This window comes from Pseudochaenichthys georgianus, chromosome 22 (genome assembly GCF_902827115.2).
Source record: "Pseudochaenichthys georgianus chromosome 22, fPseGeo1.2, whole genome shotgun sequence".
In the NCBI taxonomy this organism is placed as follows: Eukaryota; Metazoa; Chordata; class Actinopteri; order Perciformes; family Channichthyidae; genus Pseudochaenichthys; species Pseudochaenichthys georgianus.
In genome coordinates, this window is record NC_047524.1 from 21,488,549 (window position 1) to 21,507,231 (window position 18,683).

Genomic DNA, 18,683 nt, shown 5'->3' on the forward strand with positions numbered 1-18,683 from the left:
AGGTGTGAGAGGGGGGGTGAAAGTGTGTCCCTTCTGCAATTGGCTGTGGCTCTAAGTGTCTCATTATGCAGCTTTATTGTTCCTTTGTTATGCTGGCGGTATAAATACACCCCAGTGGGCCCACAGGGTGACAGTTTAGACAGACTCACTACTGGGGACAGACTGATCAACAGACTCAACGGCACACACTCTGAGAGAAACACAGGCAACTGGAAGCGCTTAAAGCTAAGGAAGCATCTGTAGAATTTAAACTCACGCTCCAAGCATTCAGCGTACTGTTTTTGCACCACTTTTTCGATTTGTGCAACACTTTAAACGCATTAAACTGCAATGGGTTCTGACTGTGGCTCCAACTGCAGCCGCTCCTCCTCCCCCGACCTGGTGGTGGATGATCACGCTGGGAGCTTTTTCTCCAACAAGATGTTCCAGTCATACTGCCAAGAGAACAGAGAGGACAGCGAGGCCGGCCAGGACAGGACGGTGGACGGACAGAGCCAGGCCGGGACCGATCTCAGCAAGATCGACACCCAAGACCTGAGACTGAAAGTGAACAGCCGGGAGCGCAAGAGGATGCACGATCTGAACACGGCCATGGACAGCCTGAGAGAGGTCATGCCCTACGCTCACGGGCCTTCAGTCCGCAAGCTGTCCAAGATCTCCACCTTGATGTTAGCTCGCAACTACATCCTCATGCTGTCCGGCTCTTTGGACGAGATGAAGAAGTTGGTGGGCGATGTTTACGGAGGAAGTGCTGCCGCCCAGAGCCGCACCGCTGCCCACCCTGCTATCACCCCTGCGGCCCCAACTGCCCACCACCCTCTGCATCATCTGGCCCACTCTCTGCACTCTCTGGCGGCCAGCGCCCCTTCAGCTCTGCAGCATCACTCTTCTCACGCCACGGCCCTGCACTCGCCTCCATCAGCAGGCTTCCTGGGTTTCCATGCACCGGTGCAGAGCCTTATGAAGGACCCCCTCCACCTGGCCGGGTGCTACAGGCACTTCCCCGGCATGCCCTGCCCCTGCTCACTCTGCCAGCCTTTACCCACCTCCACGTTACACAGCCTGTCTCTGAGCAAGTGAGCTGGACTCTAACAAAAACGACCTCTGTTGCTGGGATCATCACAATGACTAAAGCAGCACAGAGGAGATTGTTCCATGAACTCCGAAAAAGATTGCTGGTGCCAGAGCTTGTAAATACTGTATATATCTTCTACCATGCCAACTGCTGCTTTTTTCTATCAAATTATACTTCTGCATTGTTTATACAGAAATATTCTATGTGCACGCAGGTTTTTTACCGGTGGCAAAAACTGTAATTTATCTGATATCTGTGGTGATGAGACATTGTCAGAGATGGAACCGGTGTGTATTATTGTATTGCAGGATTTCTATTTTCCTAAATTAAAGTTTTGTTATAATAAGAACTCTTGTTTGCCTACTTATTTTCTGTGATATACTGTGATCTATATTTATTTCCCCCTGACTGCAGTTGTTTTTATAGTCATACGTGTAAAAAATAAGCAATATCTGCCAGGGACTATCTCTTTCTTAAGTCTTAAAGGGTTCGAGACATATACTACAAAAACACAGCAGCTGTATGCAAACAATAGAGCCACATCTTCTTAAACTAAACAGAAGGGGTTTGATTTGTGTTAAGAGGACAGAAGGGCAATGTAAAAATGGATATCTAGGAAGGGCTGTCATTGGTTGCTAACCAGCCTTGGACAGCCTAACCTCTAAAGAGCTAAAGAGGGACAGAAGGATGAGACAATGTGCCAGCACAGAGGCTGAATGTGGTGTTCTGGAGCCAGGGGACCATCCATCTTCACCTCAACAGGGAGTAAGAGATGAAAGGACGACACAGGCGCCAGGAAGGCGCGTCACTTTTGTTTGACGCGGGCGAGGGACAGAGCCATGTCCTTAGCTCTGGCCAACGATTTGTCTCTGTCTCATAAGAACATGGATACAGGCACACAAAGGGCAAACTTTAAGCAGGGGACATAATGCGGTAAGCCTTACAAAAAAGTGTATATATATGCTCAGAGTTTATTTCTTTAAGCTGTAGATAAAATATATCCACATACTTTCACAACACAATTGTTATTGTGTTTAAAATCAAGTATTTAGCTGATTCATAACAATGATTAATCCGCTAAGCACAAACATAACACACACTGATTGCCATGAACATGATTTAGTCAAACAACCTGACAATGGCTGGCCCTCACTTAGCAACAAATCAAGCGTGTAAAATACATGCTTATCCTCCCACGGCTGACAGATGAGCCGGGGATCAGGGGAGAAATTAAGAGATGTAACTCATTCTCACCCACCTCCCTCTTTACCCCACCTCCTCCTCCTGAGAGCCCTGAATGGGTCCGAACAATAGCCATGCGTGGGACACAAAAGGCCGGGGGAGTCCGAGCTCTCGTGCCTGAGACACAGACCCCCTCCATTCAATCTACATTTCATCATGGTAACAAGCGCTGTCGGGCCAAAAGGCCTGACACCCTCTCTCGCCACAAAGGCGGTTAGCTCTAATATATGAGGCCATTGACACTGAAAGAGCCCCTGTCAGTACTTGGGATTGTCAGCTGTGGGATGTCTCAGTGGGGGGAGGCAGCTGCCAGCCAAACCAAGCGGCAGAGCTTCTGTCGTGGGGACCGGCGCTGCAGCGTCACCTGGTCCCTGGTCCCTTGACACAGAGACCCCGGGTCCTCCCACACGGCCCCCCTTCACTCGGGCACAGGTGGGAATGGGAAGCAGAACACATTGTGGAGATTAGCGGGGATCGGCCTCCCTTTGCTGGAGGTAGATAATTAGAGACACTGACTTGTGCAAAGCTGGTGTTTCCTGATCAGCACCAGATGGTGTTAACCCACGGTGTGGTATCAGAGGTCTGGAGCATGTGTGTGTGAGTGTGGGAGTGGGTGTGATGTGTAATGGATATGCTTCTTAAATCATACAATATGGACAGGTCCTCTGTGTGCCATTATGGTCAGCCTCTGCTGTCATCATGGTGCTCTTTAGCATACGCTAACCAGCAGTGGCAGCTCTGGTTTAAGTCATAATCATCATAACATCAAGTAAAAGCAGCAGTACTGCAATAAAAGATAACATGAATAGTCCTGCATTCAAACTCCTGCTTATGTGAAAATACAGATGTATGATCAGAAAAGTGTATTTAAAGTATTAAAAGTAAATACTTTGCCAAATGGCCCTTTTTATTGTGCCATATATATCTCCACAGATTCACTACTTTTTCTGGTTGGCCTGGTAGGAGTTTGAATGTATTACGTTTTGGGAAATTGATTCATCTCTGTCCATAATTGAGTCCTTAAAATATTGTGTTGTTGTCCAGTTTCAACTAGGTTAAAAACATTCCACAAATATAATTTCTATACAATATATTCCATAAGTACTTAATAGGACAAGGGCCACATGAATAAAAGATGAGATCTGACCAAAAGTGAGTTCTGAGATTAAGGTCATAATTTACATGTGGCCCTAATCCTCTTCCATACTTCCCCGCACATAGATCTTTGTGGTAAAAAATGAAGAAGGAATAAATAAAAAAGTACATTATCCACATCTAAAAAAGTGAAGGAGAAGTATAAAGTAGTTTAATATGGAATAGAACATACTTGAAACTACTACTTTGGTAGTGTACATTGTATCACTGGTGTACTATATACACTACCAAAGCGTAAATACATTGTAGGTAAATAAAGCAAGTTACGGTTTACCACAGCACTTGTTTTTCATTTCATGTGGAAATTAAATCTTTCCACGGGGGAGTAACAGTTTATAACCAACAATAGGACACTATTTCCTTTACAAACCACTGCATCTACAGATAGACCCCTTTGTGCATTAAATCTAATGCAACGGCAAAACCCAGGGCCATGTAGACAGATGGATAAGTTAACTGCTTCAGATACTGATCAATAGAGGAGTGCTTGTCCCAACTTGGCTCAGCTCAACTTGCATTGACAGAGTTAATTAGGAAACTGAAAGACCCAATTAAGTGGATTGAGGTGCAGGACAGAGCAGACATATTGAGGGACATACGCACACATTGTGCAGCGTCTGGATAAGGGGGAACTTCAATTAAGGGAGAACCCACTTCCAGGGGCTTGTTGCCTGTTCTTTTTCATTTTGTGCTCTGTAAAGCTTACAACCCCCTTTACACCCAGAATACTGATGAGGGGAAAGCACAGCTGCTGAAGGTCAACACCCATAAGCAAAGCGACATGCACATAGGCTCACATGCACACCCACAGATGCACTCAGAGCAGGAGATTGATGAGGGGATTCAGGTTGGAATTGCTAAACACTGATTAGCCAACCTAATGGCTCAGGAAGGAGAGCTGTAGTCTGGATTCATTTGTTTGATTTAATACGCAGCTCATTGGTTAAATGAGGTTTAATTAGAAGAAAACAACTTGCATTATGGGCAAAGCGTTAGCCTGCCCTATGGAGCCAGTGTTCATTGTTTTTCATCGCAATGCATTTACTTTAATTTTCACACTGTTCTCTTTTCATGTAGACTGCAAGGCATATGGACAAATATGTTTATGTTGGGTCTGCCATCAATATACATAGGTACAAAAGTTCTGACCTTAAAATCTGTATGAAGGCACTAAAAAAGATTGGTTACCACTTGCTTCTAAAAATACATTGAAACAATTGAGAACAAATGACAGTGTTTTCATTCTTTAAGTAAGCCCATGTACCACAGTGCTTGTATCCGTTGCCACTAAAGCTTTACAACACACACCAAATAACTGCTACAACTGGCAGTTAACTGAAATGCTTTTCTACGTGCAGCTTTATTGCTCAAAATCAATATAGTATTATTGTATTATACTGCAACCTCAAAATTGTATTTTAATACCTCTTATTGTATTTGAGCTTGTTTAAATGTTCTGTTCCTTTGGCTTTTTAATTACTATTTTGCATTTTACTTCAATGTCCCTTTGTTGTTTGTCTTTTGCACTTTGGTAGAATATGTTTATGTTTAAGGTAAAGCACTTTGAGTTACCTTGTTGTATGCTAACATTACATAAACGAACTTGCCTATTCTGTAGCGTAGCCGTCCAATTTGCTCCTCTGCAGCCACCATAGAATCTAGATAAATAAAAGGCTGTAAAACATTAGGTGGTTATAAACTGTAAAATACGCCATTTAAAATAGGATTACACTTTGTTATAGTTGAATGTGGTTACCTGTATTACACAGGAAGGAAGACATACTGCATCACGTGTTTGTTTTTCAACGCCATGCAGCTGGGGTTAGGGTTCAGTAAATACTGATGATGCCATCATCTGAAGATGGCTGAAGGGTGAGAGTGAACTCGCGAATTACTTTTTGTTTTTAAATATGATATAGCAGAAAGCAAAGAACCGACATTGGGTTCCGTATAATGTGTGTTTAATAAGATGTGGTAAAGGTACTTTGTTTAAACGCTGTACGGTGCTTATCACGAACCCAGTTCAGGAAGTGCATTTGTTTACCAAAACATAGCCTGGCTAGCGTTAGCATAGCCTCGTTAGCTACGGTTGTCAAGCAGCTATAATCACGCAGTAACACTGTATGGACTGTGTATGTCTTTCATTTGTACACCTTGCCTTTATCTTTAGTCTTAACAGCCGCACTTGCTGCTTATTTTCATAAATTAGCTCACATGGGTCTGATAGCTGCTCTCGTTAGCTTACTCGTTTAGCTTCCTAGGCTGTGTATTTGTACGTTAGCTAAAGCTAGTTCGAGGAAGTCAACAGCTGACAGTTAATGAGTTCGAAGTGTCGCAATATTAACAAACCGTTATTTTAGTCTGTTGAATGTACAGCGGGCGGTGTTGGTGTTATGAATAAGGCAATGTTTTCTTTGCTGTCATGACTGACAATAAGCTAATATGTTTACACGTATGTGTGTTTACAGAGAAGGCTGGTGGGGAGGCTGGCTTCAGCAGAGCTTCCAGGCAGTAAAAGAAAAGGTAATAATCCACATTACGGAAATTAGTACTGCTCGTCGTATTGTTATTATTTGCTCAGCACATACAATGTTTTCTCTGTTGATCTGAGTAATAAAACCAATCCCTACTCGAACTTTGATGTTTACATTTCATTAATTGTTTCAGAAGATGCATAAAACCACATGGAAAACACAGCATTCACATAGTCATACATGTCGATTCCCAGTTACCATTAATACTGGTTATTGATTTGTGTCAAACTTCTGTTGTTGCTCATCCAGTGGGGGCATAGTTTTTGAGCCTTTACATCTGTCACTTAAAACTGGTTAGGTTATGCAGCATTGATAAGGTAAAGGCTCACAGCTGTATGTTAGCATGCATTTAAAATAGTTAATCTCTTCTTGAAAGAAACTTGAGAAAAAGTAGGTTGCCTGGTCGATTAATTAACAGTGCCTTGAAGATCAGATATATTAGAGGTAAATAAGGCCAATTGATATAGGTAGATGTAACTGCTTCTCTTAAAGTGTTAATATTTTATTTGTATTGTAGATGTGAGTAGCCTCTTATGTTGTTGTTTTATTTACATACACACATGGTGATGCTACAGTTCAATCTGGTGGTGTAGCATTTGATTCTCTTCTTTGCAGTCAACTGAGGCTTTAGAATTCATTAAGCGAGACCTGACGGAGTTCTCCAATGTGGTGCAACATGACACAACCTGCTCATTTGTGGCTACAGCCACTGCTGTCCGAAACAAGCTTGCGGTAAGTTGCAGTCTTCACCTTGTGCATACATTTGAATGTCTCAGTCAGGTAAACGGCCTTGTTACAGTCAGTTAAAATGGCTTTGTATGTGTTTTGAGTATACCCACTTCATATGTATCTCTCCTGTCTGAAAGGGATATTTGTTGCTACTATCAAATCTAACCGAGTCTATTGATTTCAGGTGGAAGGTTCCTCTGAGACTTCAGAAAAGGTGAAGAAGAGCCTCTCTAGTTTCTTAGGGGTGATAACAGACACGCTTGCTCCACCGCCGGATAAAACCATTGATTGTGATGTAATCACATTGATGGCAACTCCATCTGGAACTACAGAGGTCTACGACAGTTGTAAGGTGAGAAATCTATGTTAGTCACCTCACCTATGTCACAGATGCAGAACAATATAACGACAGAGCTAAGCATGTGAATGTGTTCTTGTGAGCTAGCAACTGATGGGAAGATATATCTTTCTGGTTAATCTCCTTGAAAATACAGAAAGACGAGTTCCTTCAGGACATATTTAGTTTTCTTTTATGTTGTCACAAGAGGCTGCAGGACTGTGAAGGTGAGCACATGATGTGCATGTGGAAACAAAACAAGCACAGTTAAGCATTTGTTTTTCCTGCAGGCGCGTCTCTACAGTTTGCAAGCTGACCCCGCTACATACTGCAATGAACCTGATGGTAAGACAGAAAAGTAGTGCAAGGCCCCCATCAGAATGTTAGACTGTTGTTATTTATATTCTGTTTGAAGTGAAGTATTTATTTTTCCTGATTCTGACTGTAAACAGTATATTTTAATTGTACGCTGTTCCTTAAGAATACAAAAACCTATTCTCTACTTCCTTTTGCTGCTCTGACCATTCATATCATAATATATGTTATCCACCTTTAAACCTCCCCCTTACAACCTTCAGTCATAACCTTTACACCATTCTTTAAGCAGCCAACAGTTGAAGGCTAACGTATTAGTTGAAGTATTACTGTGCTGGCTGTCTTTGATTTGTGTGGAGGACCACCATTCAATTAAAACATTGCTGATTGTTAGATGGATCTAATAAGGAAGGCTTTCTTTTGAGGCTATTTAAATGAGAAGTTATTTTTGTCCAGGTCCCCCAGAGCAGTTTGACAACTGGCTGTGCAGCTTCAGTTTGGAGGATAAGAAAGGAGAGATCTCCGAGCATCTGGTCAGCAGTCCCTCAATACGAGCCCTTTACACCAAAATGGTTTGTACCAATGTTTTTGTCAACACCTTTTCTACTACAGCCTGCTTTTCTATTTTAAAGTAATGCATTACCATCATTTGGCAGATGCTTATATGCAAAGTGACTGCAATAAGTGCTTTTACACAAACTAAAATTAAGAATTAGTTGTTTAACAAGATAACATTTGTTTTTATTTCATTCACAGGTGCCAGCGGCTGTAGCCCATTCAGAATTCTGGCAGAGGTATTTCTACAGAGTCTTCCAGTTGGACCAGGTAATCATGCTATTTATAAAGTGTGTTCCAAACTGCTGACTTTCCTCAAGATGTCTTTCCATCAGTACAAACATCGTCTATTGTCTTTAGTGCCACCTGCTGGCTGAAAAATGCTCTACGCCGCCAGTCACTATCAATGACTCAATCTGACTTGTTTTGTTAGAGCACTTGAACTAAAACACAATACGGATTTGGTCTTAAAAAGGGTTACATTTGAATAATATAGAGAAGGTGTTTGTAGAAACAATAAGTATTACAATCAATGTTTACAGACAGCAGATTTTTGTTTAAATTATGTATAAATGCAACAACAAAGCGCTCACAAGGAGAATAATGGAAACTTTATTTTGGTGTAACTGACATTTAAGCTGCATTTCACTTGTTTTTCAAAATCAAAACATTTTTAACACATTAAAATGGCTGCTAAAAAGTGGATTTCTTGTCTTATCGCATGTATTCAACTTTTCCTGGGACTGTGTTTTCTAGGAGGAGGCAAGGAGAGTGGCCTTGAAGCAGAGGGCGGAGCAGAGCACACACACAGAGAGCCTGGGCTGGGAGGAGGAGGAAGAGGAGGGTAGGCTATCTACAGTGTTACATTGTTACTTAACACATTAGCTTTAAAACCTCTCACTTACACTACCTCTCTGTTGCTCCCATCAGACGACTTCCTCGGCGCCACATCATCATCTCATCTCGACTTCACCCCACCTCTGGACCACAGCTTCACCCATCTGCCCGCCACCTCCACACCTCCCACAGGATCATTTCTGCTGAGCCCCGTTATGTCTCCCAGCGAGGAGCGCGACACCACCCTCTCGGTCAGCAGCGACAGCGTCAGCCTGCCGACCCAGGTGGAGGTGCGGCCAGAGCCCGTTGCCGCGGAGCTGTCCGAAAAACTGACAGAAGCTAGCTTAGAAGACGCTGTGGACAAGACACAAGAAGAGCAGAGGCCCGGAAAGAGTGACTTACCTCCTGAGGCTCCAGTGGAGGCTGTTACTCATCCAGAGGTCCGTGTTGATGAGACGCAAGTCCCGGCTCCTGCCCCCCCCCCTAAACCAGAAGCAGCAAAGGAAGAAGGGCCACAGGACCTGAGAGTCTTCGAGCTCAACTCTGACAGCGGGAAATCTACGCCCTCTAACAACGGCAAGAAAGGTATGATGACGTGAGGATGTTTTTCTGTTAGCAGAGAGATTCATACTGTTCCAGTTTGGGAGTAGACACCAAAAAGGGATTAGGTTTAGTGATGTGGTTATAAGTTTTCCACTATTGGATTAGAAGGTCACTGAAATGTTTTGTCTCCAGGGTCCAGCACGGACGTGAGTGAGGACTGGGAGAAAGACTTCGACCTGGACATGACTGAAGAAGAAGTGCAAATGGCGCTCTCTAAAATAGAAGCTTCTGGAGAGGTCAGTGTTATGACATCCACCATAATGTTAAAGAGGACATATTATGCTCATTTTCAGTTTAATATTTGTATGTTGTGCCTCTACTGTGACATGTTTACTTCTTTTAATGTTCAAAAAGGTCATATTTATCTCATACTGCCTGTGCTGCAGCACCTCTTTTCACCCTCTGTCTGAAACCAGAGCCCAGTCCGCTCTGATTTGTTAGCTGGCCAGCTTTGTCATGATTGGGGAGATCTGTAGGAAATGTCCTTCCCCTTAGCCTATCATGCACATTGTGAGTGAGTGCTAGACAATAAAAGCGTTGGTGTTAAATAGTTATATTACGGAAGTAAACAAGGGATTCCAATGGAGGCGTTTCAGGCAGGAAGGGGGTTGGTGGGAGAAAAACCCCCTCTGGAGGGAACTCTGAGATTTTAGCCTTTGCAGACAATTTACTGCACAAAAACCTATATGAAGCATAATAGGAAAGGGGAAACCCCAAAAAGCATAATAGGGACTCTTTAAATGAAAATATAAACACAATGGGAATATTTTACTAACCCGGTTTCCTTTCTTTTTTCTACTAGGTGGATGAAGACTGGGAGAACTGGGAATGAAAGCCACAGCAACACGAACTCTGTCCCGCCATTAAAGCTAGTTCTCGGCAGAGGAACCATGCTAACGTGTTTTAACTCTTTGTCCACACTGTCACCATGTCATGATTGTCAGTAGGGGATTTTCCGGCGGGTTTGGACTATTAGGTAAACCCGTTAAAAAGAGCAACGGGGAAGACCAAGGCAATAAGAATTACAATGCTCCGTCAGCTGTCCTGTTAGTGCAGATAGCTAGCGTGGGTAATGACTCAGGTCTTGGCTCATTTCTTTGATTAACTTCTGTCTTAGAAACACATGACACGAGTCACTACCTGTTTGAAACCCTAATGACACACGGTGACAGGTCAGAAAGGAATCACCGCAGCAGGCGAAGGAGCTATCCCATTTTCTCTCTTTATGCCATAAATAAATCCAGTATGTCGCGAGTGCATTGCAAGTTGAGCAATGCGTCTAAACGGCTGTAAAACCGCCATAAACGATAAAGCTTGCTAAGATGAATAATGATGATCGATTCAACCCGTGTCCCTTTCTTTCTTTCTCATCTTTATTATGCAAGTGCGTATTCAAAATGGAAAGCACTTTTAATTCTCTGGAAGAACTCCCAACTCTAAATATATGGCCTTGTAAAACCCACACATTAGTGTGATACGTTATCCAAATATGTTTCTTTGTTACAAGTCAGTCACCTGAAGCCCAACCAGCTAATGTGTCATCATGAGTTCTTTCCTGTTGGTCATATCTTGTGAATTGATAAGCTTGTTGCAGCCTGTAATTCCGTCACTTTGAGTTGTGTCTTATTTGGGTAGAGGGAATCATTAATGACTTGTTAAAGAGATATTTGACTTAAAGAAGAGACTTCAAGCTAATGTTATGAAACCGGATGTTCTGGCTTGAAATTGAGGGTAGCATCTGTTGTTATTTACTCGTATAGGATCATATGACAAATCATTGAATTTAAGTGTTTCTCTGGAGCTAAGTGGCTCAGCAGGAAGTGTGCCAACGCGAGACGTGAGCGCGCTCCATGCTTTCCTGAGTTCCTTTCCCATCATCTGTAATGTAATCGAGAAGAATAATCCTAGAGATTTAATATTTATACTAAAAAAATAAATGCTTAACTATTGTATAATGTGCTTTGGATTGCATGTCTGTGCAATAACATGCAAAACATTGGGCAGATAGTTACCGTTGAGTTGTATTTCTTTTCTTTTTGGTAAAGACATTGGCTGTTCTTCAGGTCTGTGTTCTGGCAATGTGTTGCATGTCTCTTCTGTGTATTTCCTTCAGATTCACTCTTGAAACAAATCAAAGTGGTTCGACACACATCTGTTTTCAAAGCTGTCAAGTTCTTTCTTATTTTTAGTCACTATATTTTCTCTAATGATCGTTGTCATTAAAGGATTCATGGCTAATGGGCTTAGTGTCATGCATTAGGAAATAATCCAGTGTGCAGTTTTGCTACTAAAGAAGGAAAAAACTGACGAGTGTGTTAAAACCAGACGAGGCTACAGAACATTATAATTAGCGGAGCGTTGGGGATCTTCAATTACAGGTCAGGCTGCACACAGGAAGTCACCACTCATACCAACACCATTTGCTCATGACACCTGCCCAGTGGTTAAACTACTGGGCAGAAAGGTCTATTTAAGTAGAATTTCATAATAAAAGGAAACAACTCAAAAGATTTCTTAAAAGCTATAAAAAAGCCAAACTTTTGCTTGACTTTCTTAAGTATTTGCTCCTGGCGTTACAGAGGAGTTTTAAAGCTATCTGTGCCCCCATACTGAATTATGTATGTGTCTGTGGGTGGGGAATTTACCACTCAGTTTTATAAATAGCAATTGAATCGATAATTATTTTAGTTGTCAATTCTCGAAATGTATGAACCCACAGCCTGCGGAAACCGTGTGGGTGTACTTTTCAGGTTCGACTGACTCTTAAACCTTTTCCTCTGCATTTACAGTATGAGCATAGCTTATTATTTACATATTTGAGTAATCCTTTCATGCACATTGATTTCAATGGTTAGGGTGTTCAGTTGACTTTGCAATGTAATGCTTTCCTTGCGAAATAATAGTGTACATACATACAGCCCCCTCACTTTATAGCCTTACGTATTTTTTTGAATAAAGAAATCCTTAAACCCTTCATTTTATGCTGCTGGTATTTTAACAGATTTCTACATCAGCGTTAATTCCTTTTCATAGAATCAAATATTTAAATAAAAAAAATAAAAAGATTATAGCATTTATTGGTCATATTTATAGATATTTTGGACATTGTTTTCTTCAACATTTAGCTCAACTACACTATCTCTGGATATTTAGGGGTCCTTTTTAAAATGTGTTTATTTTGTGGGTTTGAACATTGTTTGGCTACACCGCATGTGTTTGTAATGAATGTCTCTTTAAGGTCGTTGAGGTTCCAACAAATTAGATGCAATATTCTTCAAGTGGATTTTTTGAATTATACAGTATCGATGAAGTTTTTAAAATGCCTGCAGTATAATGAACAGCCACCTGATGGCGCTGTTGCTCCATTTCGGCCGCCCCTGTCTCAACCTGCCACTCCTTTTCTTTCAGCATCCATCTCACATGGATCTGCCACATGTTCTAACATACCGTAGTTGATCATCGATCGCATTTACAATTTTATTTCTCTATTTTTCTTTCATTTTCACACAGAATCTCTTGAAACTTGCCCTCTCTGGATGCCCCAGGAGCATCAGAAGGCAGCCATTGAAATGTTGATATGATCTATGTGGTGGCATCAGCTGGGCTAATGTAGGTCACTGTGCAGGGACACCTGTGCACGAGCCGGCTCTGCAACATGGATGCTGCTGCTTGTAAAGATGGCTACTGTGTGTCTCTTTCTCTTGGTACACACAATATAGTGGTGGGTGTGGTCTTAGGGGGGCTGGATGATGAAACAGATAAGGGGTTGCCAATGCCAAGAGAAACACAGCATCTGAGCAGAGGAACATTTGCACAGAGCCCCAATCTCCCTTTGAAATGTACACAATTTAAGAATGAATAGAAAGAACCTTGGACCATGACCTGCTGCAAGTATGCTAATAGAGATATTAAAAAGAGATTAGGCATGGGAAAGTCATAACATTCTCCGCAAAGACTAAGATTTTTTTAGCTGTGTTTATGTCACTGCAATGACAATGTACCTGTGATGTTACTGCTCTTTTCCCTGAAATCCAGCACCCTGACACCCCTATGGTAATGGCTTATGCATATGCTGCCCTAACCGGACCCCAAAAAACACACACACCATATACATTACATTCTTACTCTGTTCCCACTCAGAGGCCTTAGTCAGCAGAAAGGCTGTAAAGGAATTTCCTGTTGAAGCCCACCGCTCCCTGGGCCTGGTTTGTGTGTGTGTGCGCTTTACATTACCTCCTGCTCTAACCAATGTCATTTACAGATCATTTCACCCTGGACAGACAATGAGGGGGGTGGACGCCGATCAGACAGGGCAGAGAAATACTTCCCCCCTGAGGATCTATACACCCCCCCCTCCCTTCCCATCGTAATCCATCCTTGAACCAAACACTTCCTGTTTCTCTTTCTGCCTCTTTGACTTTCTCTCTCAGCTATCCCCGTCCATGTATATATATATATATATATAGTTTCGTTTCTGCCATAAAAATACTCATTTTCAGTGCATCTGACACACACACACACACACACACACACACACACACACACACACACACACACACACACACACACACACACACACACACACACACACACACACACACACACACACACACACACACACACACACACACACACACACACACACACACACACACACACACACACACACACACACACAAATGCATCCACACAGAGAGACTGAGAGAGTGTCAGGATGAGGTCATTGTCTTGAGAGCGAGTATTATTCTCAGCACCCTAAAGGGAGAAACCCTGTAACCCTTCTGCCTTTCAATACGCACAAAAGACTCCCTTTGAGAAAGGAGGCAGACTCCTATGGAATGTGTTACCAGGGTTTTCTATACTGACTTGCCTCCCATTGCACACTCATTGTGTGTGTGATTGTGTGTGTGTGTGTGTGCGTGTGCATGCGCGCGCGTGCGGGTGGGTGGAAATGCATCTCTGGGCTTTTGTGCAGGGTGTGAATTCTCTGTATGAATTAGCTTGTAATAAGCTTGAGTGTATGCAGTTCACACTGTCCTCACAGTTTTTTCGGACAGTTAGCTATACTATCAATCTGACAGGAACTATATATGCAAGAACTCCACGTCCAACATAGTTTGCCATCAAGAGAGAAAATGCAGCCACTATGCTACGTGTTGAGCCTTAACTGAGCCTTGTGGGGGAGAAAAAAACTTCTAATGGACTCTTGAGATGCCTCCGGATTTTTCCATGACAAACCATCGCCTTTCCCAATGTCGAGCGGTGGGAACAGGCCACTTTGTTTGTACGAAGCAGTGTCTGGGAGGAATGCGGGGTTTAGTCGGGGAGGGAGGGGGGTGAAGTATGATAACTCCCACTCCATTCAGATTTATGGTCAAGACAGAGGGGCTCCTCTGGGTGCATGTCAGGGGACTAGTACAACACCGCCCCTCTACTCCGAGCCTGCCAAAGCAAATGTTTAGCCGAACAAACCCCTCGCTATTCTTTAAATCCTTCTCTGTCTTCCTATGCTGAGTCTCTCTGTATGTGCCATCATATGGAAAAGTGAGTCTTCTGTGAAGCTTTTACACGGCACATTTGAGTTCACATTTCAATCTGCACCTTATATATGCGGTCTATGGTCTGCACTTTGAGGAAACATTAGCAATCCTAAGTAGTACTTGGTTTTGAGTTTTAAACATGATTATTAACCAGACTTGGCCATGATGACTGATTTTCGAGACCGTGGAGAGTGTCAGGTTGGCAGTGTGAGAGGGTTCATGTTTGAAAAGTCTTGCTGTTTAAAAGGGTAGTATGGTTACTTTAGCAATTTCATTAATATGTTGACATTTTGGAATATAGGCTTTTGAGCTTTCTAGCTGAGAGTTAGCTGGGAAGATTGATACCACTCACATGTGTGTACGGTGCACTCTGTTAGCTTAGCTTAGCATGAAGACCGGAAACAGAAAGAGCTAGCCTGCTCTGTCCAAAGGCTATAGGAAGTCCCTGATCCCAGCCAAGACAAACACCGTCACATAAACCACAACCTTTAAACAATTGAGATATAGCGTACGTGTACATTAATGAACTTAGACACTGGTAGGGGAATTTGTTGATAGCAGTTGGACAGAACCAAGCTGCTGTTGTATTATCCACATACAATCTTAAATGTTTTTCCCTGGCTTTGGCAACTGATTTTGCAGACACCACTTCCTGGAAAACATGTACACTTTACATGGAAAAGATGCTGAAATATCATGTTCAGATTCCGTTTAAATTGTTTCTCAGATTCATGGTCTCGATGTGCAAGTTCTAACACAGCGGGGGTCAAACTTTAAAACAAGTTTTTCCAAACCCACCTGTTGCCAGATGAACCCAAAAGAGACAATTGCAATCGCAGCCCCGAGCCTGAGACTCAGCTGTGTTCATCATGTCCTCTCTTCCAATTATTTTAACAGCTATAGACCAGCCTCGCTGAATGTCCTGTTCCCCTCTGGCTCCTCCTCTTTTCATTACTGTCCCATTCATTCATTTATTCTCAGTCGGGACACCAGTGAACCCATTCATCTCTCTCTCAATGTGTCTCCCTCCATCCCTCTCTCCCTGGTCTAATCAGAGGACCACACACTCCCTCATCTCATCTGATGTTGGGTAATTGAAGGTGAAATTGTTTGGGTGTTGCAGGAGAGCAGAGGCGAAGTTGAATTTGAATGTCTTCAGCCATGCAAATAGGACTGTCCGAACTTGATAGTGAAGCTGACACACTGGCGAGACTGTTATATAAATCATCTTTGTAAATTGTAGCATCCACGTCAATCCCTGCAGAGAGCTCTCTGTAGACGAGGCCGAGGGCTGCTGTGAGGACTGCTGTTCGACTAAGTTTAGTAGTTAAAATAGACCAGGGACGGGATTATTCTGCCAAGTAAACATGTCATTGATTGTCCTTTTTCTTTTAATGAAATAGGCAAATAAAATAGATCCTGTCTAGTATTGATCTTTAGAGGTGCGGGTAGGTGAATATTGCTGCTATCAGAAATAATTACCCCGGTGATCCCTTAACTTTCCATTTGGTGCCATTATCAGGTTAAAATGTAATCATAAATTACTTCTAATCAGTTTTAGCTAAACCTTATGTTGAATGCTAATTAGCAAGCATATTACAATGCTTACTTGCTAAATTAAGGCAGTTAACATTGAACATTACATTTACTAGACATTTTAACATTGTCATTCGCGTGTTAGCACGTCAATGTTAACATGTTCGTGTATTCATGCTAATCTCTTTTCACATAGCTGACATGCTACAGGAAAATATGTGTAACCTGAACTCCTTTCTATAACAAGGACTCCTTAGTTGGCACAGGAAGTTGGCAAGTGGCCATTAGGTTCACCTCCTCTTCTGTCTGGAGTGGAAGCTGAATCAGACTTGGGCAAGCAGCAAAGCAGCAATGTGTGTAAATGAGATATGGTGAATCTATGAGGTGTGTGTATGTTTGTATAGAAAGGAAAAGGGAACAAAACAGGCCTGTCACCTTGGCTAATCCTAATCCTAGCCAGCAATTGTGTCCAGTGTCAACCCCTCTGCTGAAAGTCATTTATAGGTCTGTGCTTATCCTGGAGGAAAAGAAAAGGTGAGGCGACTGTCTCCTCCCTCGATGCCCCCCGGTCAGCCAAACCTGCTGATCCTGGTGCTGGCGGCCCCTGGAGACCTCTCCTCCTCCAACGGCCCAATCCAGGGGATCCGATTGACAGTGGGACTGTAGGGGTAGGGTGTAGGGCGTGGTTTGGGATTGGGCCGTTCTCCTGGTGAGACCTCAAATCATCTTCATAATATCTATCAAACTATAGATCGTACACATCCACTGGACGTAGATTCTAAAAGTACAATATACACTCCTCGCTAGAAATCTAATCAAAAAGCATTTTAATGACCAAACTATTCTACAATTTAGGATTTTCCAGAGAGGGTTATTTGTGAATAAACGACCATCCGGAGCGTTTGCAATCAACGGGAGCATGTTGTTTCTTACACAACCACTAGAGGTGCTACACTTTAAAACGTGACTATGGGTCGTAATAAGCTGCTGACCAATCGACCTATTTGGTCGTTTTTTGTAGGAGGACAGGCTGGAAAGATTGGGGAGTAGCTGAACTAATTTATAAAAGCTGAAATTATGATTTTATAAAACAGAGTCATGAATAACATCTCAACACACATCTTGTGCAAGTGTGTGAACACTAGTAAGAAAGCAAGAACAGAACATGAAACAGCTAAATGTGAGTCAAGTAAACAGGTTAAAGGGGTAGTTAAAGGATACATTGTTTAAATAGTTATCCTAAAGTAATGGATAACAGTTCAAAACAGATAGCTAAAAGTAATAAAGGAAATATTGATTAACGTATCTTAAAGGCTGGATACATGTCTTAGATAAGCTTGCTATAAATGTATAAACTGTTTAATACAGTATCCTTGAACAAGATACATTGCTTATTAGAGGTGGGGTAGGTAATTCACTTCAGAAACAGTTTTTGTTATATTCCATGGAATGCTCTTAACATTACATTACATTACATTGCATTTAGCTGACGCTTTTATCCAAAGCGACGTACAATAAGTGCGTTCGACCAACAAAATACAAACTTGAAGAAAAGAGAATCATATAAGTACATCAGGTTTCATAGAGCTAACACATTTCAAGTGCTACTCAACTAGCTTTAGATAAGCCAGTCCTTTATTAGTATATAAGTGCTTTGTTAATAGTTCTATCGCTCGAAGTGGAGTCGAAAGAGATGAGTTTTCAGTCTCCCCCGGAAGATGTGTAAGCTTTCTGCTGTCCTGATTTCAATGGGGAGCTCATTCCACCATTTTGGAGCCAGGATAGCAAACCCACGTGTTTTTGCTGATGGGAACTTGGGTCCCCCTCGCAGCGAGGGTGCAGCGAGCTGTTTGTGTCCCGATACCAATGAATACATTAAATGCTTTGACAATAAATATATAAAAAAATGTCATCTGTGGAAGCCGTGGCGCTGTAAAAAGCACGACCAATCATTTTAGCCGGCCCAGCTAAAGTAACTGGATGGCCTACCTGCCTGTCAGCCTTCCATATGTGCACAAACTTATCTCGTGCCCTCATTGGTCATGTGCGCGTCCGTGTGTGTTGGAGGAGGGGCTCTGTAAGGAAGTCTGAAGGAAGGAGCAGATTTTTTTCGGCTGCGTACTTTCACATTCTAGTGCACTCAAGCGGGTTTCTCCATTCTTACCTACCCTACCTTTAAGATATAAGCCACAATGAAATAATACATTGTTGGCAAAATTATCCGA

At 42.4% G+C, this 18,683-nt stretch overlaps 2 protein-coding genes across 2 annotated transcripts; both read left to right on the top strand.

The window, feature by feature from the left end:
* Positions 1 to 330: 330 nt before the first annotated feature.
* olig4 (oligodendrocyte transcription factor 4) lies at positions 331 to 1,080 on the top strand. Its single transcript, XM_034110886.1, has one exon. The coding sequence runs from the start codon at positions 331 to 333 to the stop codon at positions 1,078 to 1,080; it is 750 nt and encodes a 249-aa protein (XP_033966777.1).
* A 4,062-nt stretch (positions 1,081 to 5,142) lies between these two features.
* On the top strand, positions 5,143 to 11,620 carry bsdc1 (BSD domain containing 1). Its single transcript, XM_034111434.2, has 11 exons — positions 5,143 to 5,344; positions 5,941 to 5,995; positions 6,622 to 6,738; positions 6,920 to 7,087; positions 7,363 to 7,417; positions 7,844 to 7,959; positions 8,144 to 8,212; positions 8,699 to 8,786; positions 8,873 to 9,364; positions 9,515 to 9,618; positions 10,185 to 11,620. Exons 1-11 carry the CDS (start codon positions 5,334 to 5,336, stop codon positions 10,212 to 10,214), a joined length of 1,305 nt encoding a protein of 434 aa, XP_033967325.1. The 5' UTR covers positions 5,143 to 5,333; the 3' UTR covers positions 10,215 to 11,620.
* Positions 11,621 to 18,683: the final 7,063 nt, after the last annotated feature.